This window comes from Neoarius graeffei, chromosome 20 (assembly GCF_027579695.1).
Source record: "Neoarius graeffei isolate fNeoGra1 chromosome 20, fNeoGra1.pri, whole genome shotgun sequence".
Classification (NCBI taxonomy): Eukaryota; Metazoa; Chordata; class Actinopteri; order Siluriformes; family Ariidae; genus Neoarius; species Neoarius graeffei.
Genome location: NC_083588.1, coordinates 48,087,357 through 48,099,953, shown reverse-complemented (window position 1 = coordinate 48,099,953; position 12,597 = coordinate 48,087,357). Strand labels below are relative to the sequence as shown.

General features: G+C 43.4%; 1 protein-coding gene across 3 annotated transcripts in view; it reads left to right on the top strand.

The window, feature by feature from the left end:
- The window catches only part of tlcd3ba (TLC domain containing 3Ba), a 41,508-nt gene extending 29,192 nt beyond the window's left edge, over window positions 1-12,316 (top strand). For all 3 annotated transcript variants that reach the window (XM_060902653.1, XM_060902652.1, XM_060902655.1), the window contains exons 4-8: window positions 2,256-2,339; window positions 3,892-4,108; window positions 6,953-7,048; window positions 8,849-8,958; window positions 11,469-12,316. In XM_060902653.1, the coding sequence (XP_060758636.1) occupies window positions 2,256-2,339; window positions 3,892-4,108; window positions 6,953-7,048; window positions 8,849-8,958; window positions 11,469-11,721 (760 nt within the window). In that variant the 3' untranslated portion in view covers window positions 11,722-12,316. The remainder of the gene's footprint in view (window positions 1-2,255; window positions 2,340-3,891; window positions 4,109-6,952; window positions 7,049-8,848; window positions 8,959-11,468) is intronic.
- Window positions 12,317-12,597: the final 281 nt, after the last annotated feature.

The window sequence follows — 12,597 nt, the reverse complement described above, 5'->3', positions numbered from 1 at the left end:
CTCCCACTTAAAAAGATGAGAGAGGCCTGTAATTTTCATCATAGGTACACTTCAACTATGAGAGACAGAATGGGGGGAAAGAATCCAGGAAATCACATTATAGGATTTTTAATGAATTAATTGGTAAATTCCTTGGTAAAATAAGTATTTGGTCACCTACAAACAAGCAAGATTTCTGGCTCTCACAGACCTGTAACTTCTTCTTTAAGAGGCTCCTCTGTCCTCCACTCGTTACCTGTATTAATGGCACCCGTTTGAACTCGTTATCAGTATAAAAGACACCTGCCCACAACCTCAAACAGTCACACTCCAAACTCCACTATGGCCAAGACCAAAGAGCTGTCAAAGGACACCAGAAACAAAATTGTAGACCTGCACCAGGCTGGGAAGACTGAATCTGCAATAGGTAAGCAGCTTGGTGTGAAGAAATCAACTGTGGGAGCAATTATTAGAAAATGGAAGACATACAAGACCACTGATAATCTCGCTCGATCTGGGGCTCCACGCAAGATCTCACCCCGTGGGGTCGAAATGATCACAAGAACGGTGGGCAAAAATCCCAGAACCACACGGGAGGACCTAGTGAATGACCTGCAGAGAGCTGGGACCAAAGTAACAAAGGCTACCATCAGTAACACACTACGCCGCCAGGGACTCAAATCCTGCAGTGCCCCCTGCTTAAGCCAGTACATGTGTAGGCCCATCTGAAGTTTGCTAGAGAGCATTTGGATGATCCAGAAGAGGATTGGGAGAATGTCATATGGTCAGATGAAACCAAAATAGAACTTTTTGGTAAAAACTCAACTTGTCGTGTTTGGAGGAGAAAGAATGCTGAGTTGCATCCAAAGAACACCATACCTACTGTGAAGCATGGGGGTGGAAACATCATGCTTTGGGGCTGTTTTTCTGCAAAGGGACCAGGACGACTGATCCGTGTAAAGGAAAGAATGAATGGGGCCATGTATCATGAGATTTTGAGTGAAAACCTCCTTCCATCAGCAAGGGCATTGAAGATGAAACGTGGCTGGGTCTTTCAGCATGACAATGATCCCAAACACACCGCCCGGGCAACGAAGGAGTAGCTTCGTAAGAAGCATTTCAAGGTCCTGGAGTGGCCTAGCCAGTCTCCAGATCTCAACCCCATAGAAAATCTTTGGAGGGAGTTGAAAGTCCGTGTTGCCCAGCGACAGCCCCAAAATATCACTGCTCTAGAGGAGATCTGCATGGAGGAATGGGCCAAAATACCAGCAACAGTGTGTGAAAACCTTGTGAAGACTTACAGAAAACGTTTGACCTCTGTCATTGCCAACAAAGGGTATATAACAAAGTATTGAGATGAACTTTTGTTATTGACCAAATACTTATTTTCCACCATAATTTGCAAATAAATTCTTTAAAAATCAGACAATGTGATTTTCTGGATTTTTTTTCTCATTTTGCCTCTCATAGTTGAAGTGTACCTATGATGAAAATTACAGGCCTCTCTCATCTTTTTAAGTGGGAGAACTTGCACAATTGGTGACTGACTAAATACTTTTTTGTCCCACTGTAACAATGGTGGAATACATTTTCCACAACAGGAAACTTTTTCGGACTTTGTCTTTTTAACTTTGCGAGAATTAAGAGGCTGGTAGGGATGCACTAACATGCAATAAATGGATAACAGGATTTCACAGACAATCCACAACACTAAGAGTAACTAAAATGAATAAAAAGTGCATTGTCATCTCATCTCATTATCTCTAGCCGCTTTATCCTTCTACAGGGTCGCAGGCAAGCTGGAGCCTATCCCAGCTGACTACGGGCGAAAGGCGGGGTACACCCTGGACAAGTCGCCAGGTCATCACAGGGCTGACACATAGACACAGACAACCATTCACACTCACATTCACACCTACGGTCAATTTAGAGTCACCAGTTAACCTAACCTGCATGTCTTTGGACTGTGGGGGAAACCGGAGCACCCGGAGGAAACCCACGCGGACACGGGGAGAACATGCAAACTCCGCACAGAAAGGCCCTCGCCGGCCACGGGGCTCGAACCCGGACCTTCTTGCTGTGAGGCGACAGCGCTAACCACTACACCACCGTGCCGCCCAAAAGTGCATTGTGTCGTTCTTTAATTAATTAAACAAATGTTGGAAAAGTGCTTTTTTTTTTTTTTTTTTTAATAAGAGCAATGCTTTGAGACATGCTGTTTGTGTAACATAATCAACCGTAGCACATCACACTACCTAGTCACTGCATTTTTACAGGCTAGTGTCCTCCATTCAAGCAGTCCTGGCTTCCTCAGCAGGGTTCATCATTGCATCATCATGTGAAGACATCATCGAGGACCAGTAAGTGTTCGATCTAACGTAACGCTGTTTAGATATTTATTCAGAATTTATGCACAGATATATTGTATTACTTGAGAGATGGAGGTATGCATTGGAACGAAGAGGAATGAAGGTGAGCAGTAGCAAAACAGAATACATGTGCATCAGTGAGAATGGGGATGAGAGTGTAGTGAAGATGCAAGGAGTAGATGTAAAGAAAGTTGGGGAATTCAAGTACCTGGGGTCAACTGTGCGGGAAAATGGGGGCTGCGATAGTGAGGTGAGAAAGCGAGTGCAGGCAGGGTGGAGCAGTTGGAGAAGGATTTTGGGAGTGATAGGAAAGTCCCAGCAAAAGTCAAAGGTACGATGTATAAGACAGTAGTGAGACCAGCTGTGATGTTTGGATTGGAGACCGTACCCTTAACGAAGAGACAGGAGGCAAAGTTGAGGATGTTAAGGTTTGCGATGGGAGGTTGGACAGGATAGGGAATGAGCACATCAGAGGGACAGCACATGTGGAGAGCTTGGGAATTAAGCTAAGAGAGATGAGACTGAGATGGTATGGGCACATCCTGAGAAGAGATGCAGAACATGTTGGAAGGAGGATGTTGAGGACGGAACTGCCAGGCAAATGAAAACGAGGAAAGCCAAAGAGGACATACATGGATGTGGTGAGAGAGGACATGAAAGTGGCAGGTGTGGTAGAGAAGGATGCAGAAGACAGGGAGCAACGAAGACGAAAGATCCGCTGTGGCGACCCCTAATCGGGAGCAGCCAAAAGAAGAAGAAGATATATTGTATTACTTGCATTACCAGTATTATTGTAATCAGTGAAAGCTGTACTGTAGTATGTAGCATTCTGGAGGCTTTGGCATTAGGTTTACTTCCAGCGTCAATTTCTTTATCTTTAGTTTCTCCAGTACAGAGACCTGCAGGCTACAGGGCTGTGTGCATGTCAGTGTAAAGTTGTGTAAAATGAGCTTTTCTAAGACTGCCTTCAGCTCACCTTGTGTCCCTCTAATCAAAATAGGCTCTCAACCTAATTAGTTTTGCGCTGTAAATCCACTGTGGCGTTCTAACGGCCACGGCAACGTGATGAAGCCGAGCTGTCTGAGACTCCGACGCTGTAGTGAATTTCACTTTGTCATGGCTTCAGTCAGATTTATTACTCAGCTGCAAAAAGAGCATATGCGTACGGTAGGTGGATTAAGAGGATTGGTCCAGAAAGGGAAAGTAGACAAGAAGGAGGAAGGGAAAGGAGAACATTCTGGATGCTGATTTTGATAGTCAAAGTTGAGGAAAAGTGGGAGCAGTGGTTAGTTTGAATAGTGCCATAGGCCCTCCTCCCTCCCCTGCGCTGCATTATGCAGGCCATGTTTGGACAGGTGTGCAGTCCTAAAGTAGAATCCACACGCAGCTCTTAGTGGCATTTAATGTCAAGCACTGGAATAATAGGTAGGCAGTGGGTATTCAAGCCTCAACAATGCATAGAACTGCATGACAGACATGGCTTTTTGTCTTCTTTCCTCCCCTCAATCCTTCTCCTCTTCTCGTTTGTCTTCTTTGTCTGCAGGCATTGGCTCACTAGCACCTACATCCTGTTTGCGGTCCCTTATTTTATCTATGACATTTATGCCATGTTCCTGTGCTACTGGTACAAGATGCAAGTCAAAGGTCACGAGGAGGACGCACCGAAAATGAGCACGGCCATTCGCAGCTACCTGTGGCGAGAGTTTCTCATGGTGCTTCATCATGTTGTCATGGTTACTGTCTGCTTCCCTGTGTCTGTGGTGAGTTGGAAAGAGGATCGCTCATGTTTCAGCGTGGTGTAGGTCGATGGTATAGTGCAAACTTGGAGGATCCTCCGCAAACCTTAAAAATACTGTAGGTGTTTTTATGGTGGTCAATTTTAATTAAATGTGCTGTGCCCAGAACAAAGCAAGAGACTGGTTTATGGTCGTAACAATAATAATAATAATAATATTATTATTATTATTATTTTAAAACCGACAAAATTCCATTGTCCTATTCCTATTTAGTTTTTTTTTTTTTCAAAAGCATCTATTCAGAGACTTTGATTAGGACGAATCATTCAACACTTCATGTCCATGATGCAACAGTAGCCTAATTTTCACCTCGATAAACATTTTTACTGCAACTTTCATATCGAGTTTTGCAGATATGCCTGTTTTCCAGTCCTGACATCCTGCTTTCAGACATTGCGCTCTTGAGTTTAATCCGTTTTATTGATCTTTCAATGGAAACATCAGATAGAACTGGACAAAGTCTGAGCGCTGTCACAACCATGAAGAAACTGTGGAAAAGGGAGTGGTGTTTGAAATGAAGCAGTTTAATTGATTTGATGGAGTCTGTCTTTAACATACAGCTACAGTGCATTACTGAATGAGCTGATTGATGTGGAAAGTCTGGGGATAAAAATGTCAGAATAGGCAGCAGCAGCAGTATTCTGCCTCATTTTTGGTACTGTTTGGATATTTTCTGTTTCTTGCATCGACGGAAGCTTAAGCATTAACTGCCTGAGATGTAACACTTTTGTGAATATGCACTGTTCATATATTCAAAATGATTTCTGGGACGTGGTTTGTGGGGTTCTTATCAGCAAGCTCCTGCAGGTTTAAGAGGGTATATCCTGGGCGTTGTTAGAAGGGTATATTTTACAAAGGTGCCATTGGTTAAAATTCTATCCACATTCACTGGATATGAGCAATCGAACGCTCTGATTGGCTGCTCTACTACTAGGCTATCAGCTCATATACCGTGAGTAGAGAAAAACAGAATGGCGGAGCGTGTTGCTGAAACAACCGAGGATGAAATAAAAACTCTACCTGGAAATAAAACCCCAAAAAATAAAAAAAAGCAAAAAATATATGGATTGAAAGTATTTGATGGTAAGAACGTATCTTTTTTTTTTTTGGAAGAATTATTATTATAGCATTTTTTACAAATTGTTACTGTCATTTCACTGGTTTGTTTACATTCTTCATCTTTAAGCATTAAAATTTGTTGAATATTTTTTTTTAGACTGGTTCAAAAGCTGAAAGACGTTTGAAAATTACATAACTGAATTGTCCAAGGAAGAATTAAATAAATGTCTAAAGCTATTCTATACCTCGGCACGACAGCAAGACGGCACCTTCTACAAAAATACCACTAAAGTCAATCCATGCAGCCATCAATAGCTTTTTAAGAAGCCTTCCTAAGCAGAAATGATTTTATCGGTCGTTTTGTATAAAGTTTTTATTTATCGATTTTGCAAAAAATAAAAATGCTCTGTTTCTCAAAATCCAGTGAATCTGGATAGAATAAAACAATTATTCCACTCAATCTCGCTACGTGCCGGCACGGTGGTGTAGTGGTTAGCACTGTCGCCTCACAGCAAGAAGGTCCTGGGTTCGAGCCCAGCGACCGGCGAGGGCCTTTCTGTGCGGAGTTTGCATGTTCTCCCCGTGTCCACGTGGGTTTCCACCGGGTGCGCCGGTTTCCCCCACAGTCCAAAGACATGCAGGTTAGGTTAACTGGTGACTCTAAATTGACCGTAGGTGTGAATGTGAGTGTGAATGGTTGTCTGTGTCTATGTGTCGGCCCTGTGATGACCTGGCGACTTGTCCAGGGTGTACCCCGCCTTTCACCCGTAGTCAGCTGGGATAGGCTCCAGCTTGCCTGCGACCCTGTAGAACAGGATAAAGCGGCTAGAGATAATGAGATGAGATGAATCTCGCTACGCGCCTCGTTGGCTATCAACTCATGTACGACTCAATTTCGTGGAATAATTGTTAAATACAGGAAGTGCAGCAGAGATCGGGGAAAAACTCTGATGCGATGAACCCTACACAGGCCACTTTGAAGGGGAAACGCTGTTTAGAACCGAAAAGTTATATTTATTTCAAAGGATCTTCAGAAAGGTCTTTTTCTCAAGGATTGACACTTCACTCCTCAGATTCTACGTGTTGTTTTTATCCCGAATAAGAAAACGGCTGCAGAAACAGATGGGCATTTCCTATAAATATGAGTCAAGCTCAAGTAAGAAATATTATAGATCTATATCATAGATCTGTGATGCAGATTTCCTGTTTCTCTTAACTACCTCAGGAAACGGCTCATAGCTCATGCATTTGTTATGAACAGCAGCTCCGACATAAAATAGGTGACTGTCAGGATGTTTTTGTTGCTCAGGCCACATGTTCATTATTAAACTATGATAGTTGTTTCTATGTACAGTACATCAGTGTCAATGATTGTGTGGCAGGAAAACACCAACTTTGTTTTTATTAAATAAAACGAGAAGTTAAGTGCACTCCAAAAGCTTGCTACTTTCGACTCTGATGGATGGAGACACTTCTGAGTTCTTACTGTGAGGGTTGGACCCATTGGAGGAAATAAGGCAGTCATGATCGCTTCAAAATAGAGAGCTGTGCTTGTATTTAAATTAAAAAAAAACATTTTAAGGTATGGATCCCTGTCCTTAATGGTATTTTTTCATTAAAAAGCACATTACACTTACTTACAAATGGGTTTTTATATTGCTAAGTATAGATTTAAGTGGAGTAGTGAGTAAGATATGAATAACACATGAATAATATTTGGTGAGAACGAAAATGGTTTCTTTCTTTCAGTTCTGGCGACAAGGAAAGGGGGATTTTTTCCAAGGTGTCATGTTCCTAGCTGAACTCAGCACTCCATCTGTTTGTCTGGGAAAAATACTCATTCAGGTACATTCACAACACTTCCTTTGGACCAGGACTTTGTAGCACACGATCCAGTACTCATCTGACTGCACAACACCACTTTCTCCATCACACACTCGTCCACCGAACACCACTTTCTCCATCATGCACTCATCAACCCAACACCACTTTCTCCATCACACACTCATCCACCCAATACCACTTTCTCCATCACGCACTCATCCACCCAACACCGCTTTCTCCATCACGCACTCATCCACCCAACACCACTTTCTCCATCACGCACTCATTCACCCAATACCACTTTCTCCATCATGCACTCATCCACCCAACACCACTTTCTCCATCACGCACTCATTCACCCAATACCACTTTCTCCATCACGCACTCATCAACCCAACACCACTTTCTCTATCATGCACTCATCCACCCAATACCACTTTCTCCATCACGCACTCATCCACCCAACACCACTTTCTCCATCATGCACTCATCCACCCAACACTACTTTCTCCATCACGCACTCATCCACCCAACACCACTTTCTCCATCACGCACTCATTCACCCAATACCACTTTCTCCATCATGCACTCATCCACCCAACACTACTTTCTCCATCACGCACTCATCCACCCAACACCACTTTCTCCATCACGCACTCATTCACCCAATACCACTTTCTCCATCATGCACTCATCCACCCAACACTACTTTCTCCATCACGCACTCATCCACCCAACACCACTTTCTCCATCACGCACTCATCAACCCAACACCACTTTCTCCATCATGCGCTCATCAACCCAACACCACTTTCTCTATCATGCACTCATCCACCCAATACCACTTTCTCCATCACGCACTCATCCACCCAACACCACTTTCTCCATCACACGCTCATCCACCCAACACCACTTTCTCCATCACGCACTCATCAACCCAACACCACTTTCTCTATCATGCACTCATCCACCCAATACCACTTTCTCCATCACGCACTCATCCACCCAACACCACTTTCTCCATCACGCACTCATCAACCCAACACCGCTTTCTCATCATGCACTCATCCACCCATCACCACTTTCTCCATCACGCACTCATCCACCCAACACCACTTTCTCTATCATGCACTCATCCACCCAGTACTACTTTCTCCATCACGCACTCGTCTGCCCAACACCACTTTCTCATCACGCACTCATCAACTCAACACCACTTTCTCCATCACGCACTCATCCACCCAACACCACTTTCTCCATCACGCACTCATCCACCCAACACCACTTTCTCCATCACCCACTCATCCACTCAACACTATTTTCTCCAGCACACACGCATTTGCCCAACATTGTCCATCATGCATTCATCCACCCAACACTGCTTAATCCATTAACTCATCTATCCACTGCCAATTTCTCCATTGCACATTCATCTACCCAACACTGCTTAATCCATTAACTCATCTATCCACTGCCAATTTCTCCATTGCACATTCATCTACCCAACAACACATTTTCCATCAGCCATTTTTCCTTCCTCATTTTCTGCTTACTAATTAGCTTTCTTTTTGTATTGTGGACTCCATAAACAAGCACATTTGAAGCTCAGTTTGCTCAAATGCATTCTCTTTGCGTGTGTATATCTTTGCCTCTTTCTTATTAGCTTCCTTGTGAGCACAGCCCTCTCCCTCACTTTCCAGAAGAAAGAGCAATGTACCTCCTACTGTTGGGTCTCATGATGATATTCTCCTTTCATAAGCTTGCCTGGTACTCACCCCTTCTCTTCCTTTCTCCTGCCTTGTCTGTCTTTCCATGCTTCAGTACAAGCAGCAGCACACTCTCCTTCATAAAGTTAACGGAGCAGTCATGCTGATCACTTTTTTCGTCTGTCGAGTTCTTCTCTTCCCCTACCTCTACTACACCTATGGCAGGTATGTTCTGTCTCATACACTTCCTTTAGGATTAATCAGAATCTGGGACAGGGGCTCTGTGCCTTGCGTCAGGTATAAAATACTGTACAAACTTGGGTGTCACAGATTGTTGATAATGCACGATTCATATCCATGTATCATAAGGAACCTGTTCTTTGGTGTTCTGCTATCATTGTTCTTGGTTTTTCTGAATGGTGTCTCTCTAAAACAGAAGGGGTGGTCTTTCAAGAAAAAAATGTACAGTGGGGCAAAAAAGTATTTAGTCAGCCACCAATTGTGCAAGTTCTCCCACTTAAAAAGATGAGAGAGGCCTGTAATTTTCATCATAGGTACACTTCAACTATGAGAGACAGAATGGGGGGAACGAATCCAGGAAATCACAACGTAGGATTTTTAATGAATTAATTGGTAAATTCCTTGGTAAAATAAGTATTTGGTCACCTACAAACAAGCAAGATTTCTGGCTCTCACAGACGTGTAACTTCTTCTTTAAGAGGCTCCTCTGTCCTCCACTCGTTACCTGTATTAATGGCACCTGTTTGAACTCGTTATCAGTATAAAAGACACCTGTACACAACCTCAAACAGTCACACTCCAAACTCCACTATGGCCAAGACCAAAGAGCTGTCAAAGGACACCAGAAACAAAATTGTAGACCTGCACCAGGCTGGGAAGACTGAATCTGCAATAGGTAAGCAGCTTGGTGTGAAGAAATCAACTGTGGGAGCAATTATTAGAAAATGGAAGACATACAAGGCCACTGACAATCTCCCACAATCTGGGGCTCCACGCAAGATCTCACCCCGTGGGGTCAAAATGATCACAAGAACGGTGAGCAAAAATCCCAGAACCACACAGGGGGACCTAGTGAATGACCTGCAGAGAGCTGGGACCAAAGTAACAAAGGCTACCATCAGTAACACACTACGCCGCCAGGGACTCAAATCCTGCAGTGCCAGACATGTCCCCCTGCTTAAGCCAGTACATGTGCAGGGCCGTCTCAAGTTTGCTAGAGAGCATTTGGACGATCCAGAAGAGGATTGGGAGAATGTCATATGGTCAGATGAAACCAAAATAGAACTTTTTGGTAAAAACTCAACTTGTCATGTTTGGAGGAGAAAGAATGCTGAGTTGCATCCAAAGAACACCATACCTACTGTGAAGCATGGGGGTGGAAACATCATGCTTTGGGGCTGTTTTTCTGCAAAGGGACCAGGACGACTGATCCGTGTAAAGGAAAGAATGAATGGGGCCATGTATCGTGAGATTTTGAGTGAAAACCTCCTTCCATCAGCAAGGGCATTGAAGATGAAACGTGGCTGGGTCTTTCAGCATGACAATGATCCCAAACACCGCCCGGGCAACGAAGGAGTGGCTTCGTAAGAAGCATTTCAAGGTCCTGGAGTGGCCTAGCCAGTCTCCAGATCTCAACCCCATAGATGGAGCTTGTACTGTTTGAGGAAATTAAATTAGCACTTTGTAATTTCCATTTTCCGACTGACTGTATTTATTTGAATACTTATTTATTTGAATGCAGGTCTTGTGCAGGTCATGCAATTGAGAATTCAAGCTGAATCAAAATGGCTTTTGCATTTTCGATGTTAAAAAGGTAACTCCAAAATGCACTAGAATACAGGAAATTGCATCTAAGAAATCCAAAATTTTTCGGGGGAGGCCCCCCCGGAACCCCCCCAATGGGGGGAATCCCCACATGTAAACAATGTCTGCCTTTGTGCCCCACCTACAATTTTCTTCACCAGTCGCCACTGTTGAAAATGACTGGCCTGTGGTCTTGGTACTGCAGTAAATGTATCATCATGTTGGTGTGGGGCATTGGTTAAGTTGGAGTGTGACATCAATGTGGCTCTGTGTGTGTGTGTGTGTGTGTGTGTGTGTCCGCGCGCGCAGAAGGAAGGGTAATTGTGTGCCCATGTTCATGTGCCGATGTGGCTCTTTGCCGTAACACAGTAAGAATTGTGGCTCTTGGGCTCCGACTGGTTGGCCACCCCTGCCATAGAAAATCTTTGGAGGGAGTTGAAAGTCTGTGTTGCCCAGCGACAGCCCCAAAACATCACTGCTCTAGAGGAGATCTGCATGGAGGAATGGGCCAAAATACCAGCAACAGTGTGTGAAAACCTTGTGAAGACTTACAGAAAACGTTTGACCTCTGTCATTGCCAACAAAGGGTATATAACAAAGTATTGAGATGAACTTTTGTTATTGACCAAATACTTATTTTCCACCATAATTTGCAAATAAATTCTTTAAAAATCAGACAATGTGATTTTCTGGATTTTTTTTTCTCATGTTGTCTCTCATAGCTGAGGTATACCTATGATGAAAATTACAGGCCTCTCTCATCTTTTTAAGTGGGAGAACTTGCACAATTGGTGACTGACTAAATACTTTTTTTGCCCCACTGTATCTGCTATGCAAAAAATAGCAGTGTAAATGTTTAGTCTCTTGTCATTGGCATGTGATGTGACTGTTTGTGTATGTGTGTGTGGTAGGTATGCGGATATCCCCCTGTACATGGTGCCGCTGTCCATTCCGTGGCACTGTAACATGGGTGCTGCTCTCCTCATGGCTCCTCAGGTGTACTGGTTCTGTCTGATCTGCAGAGGAGCCTTTCGCCTGTTCACCCGGGCTTCTCGCCATCATCGTCCCTCAGTCAGTAGGGACTCTGAGCCCAAAACCCCCATCATGCCTCCAGCCAATGGTTACAGCCCCCGTGACACAGAAAGAGAGCCTAACACACACTGAGAGACACAGAGGGGCTGGAAGCAAAAAAAAAAAAAGGCACAGTGGCTGTTTTTAGGCCTCAGATATAACAGGAAACCTGAGGTTAAATACTAATATATTACAAATAGTAAATGTCCTGCTGCTCCATTAGGTGAGGAAGATAGAAGACAGGGGCAGAGGAATCAGAGGGAGAAAGAGACAGATGATCACCTCCATTCTTTATTTCCCTCAGAGGAATTGCAATAGCATGCTAATAAAGCCTGTTTCATACTCCTGATGTTAAACCTCCTGATGCGGACAGATGTTCGGATTGTATTTGTCATCCCAGTTATAATCCATGACTGAATTTCAGACCGTTGGGGAAGGGGTATGTAATATAATGTAATGTACACAAGCACTTATCATTTGTACATTGCCATTATCGTCCTAGTTGCAGAAACAACAGGTGAAAGCTGTGGGCATGTTAGTATTCCAAACTGCTGAACCACCATTAACAGAAATGTGATGAGTGAATGATGGAGAGATGGTTCCATCTCTTTAATTTCTCCTTCCTAGCCCAGTCTCTCTGTCTCTTCAGTTTAATATTTCATAGAAAGAATAGGGAACAGCTTTTCTGTCAGGATGTACATAGCAAATGTCTAATGTCAAATTGTTTAGTTTTAATTATTTATTTTTAACATATTATTATTATTACTATTATTTATGTTGAACGTTTTCATTTTGAATTATTGCCCCTGTTTATTTGTTTCCATTATTTATTCTGACTGGATTACATATACACTGATAGCTGCCTTTAATCTGACTTAAGAGTTAAAAAGAAAGAGCGAAGGGGAAAAGTGCTGAGAGATGGATTTCCCAGTTCTGCAGTCTCTCCACAGTCAGACGTTTCAGCCTGAG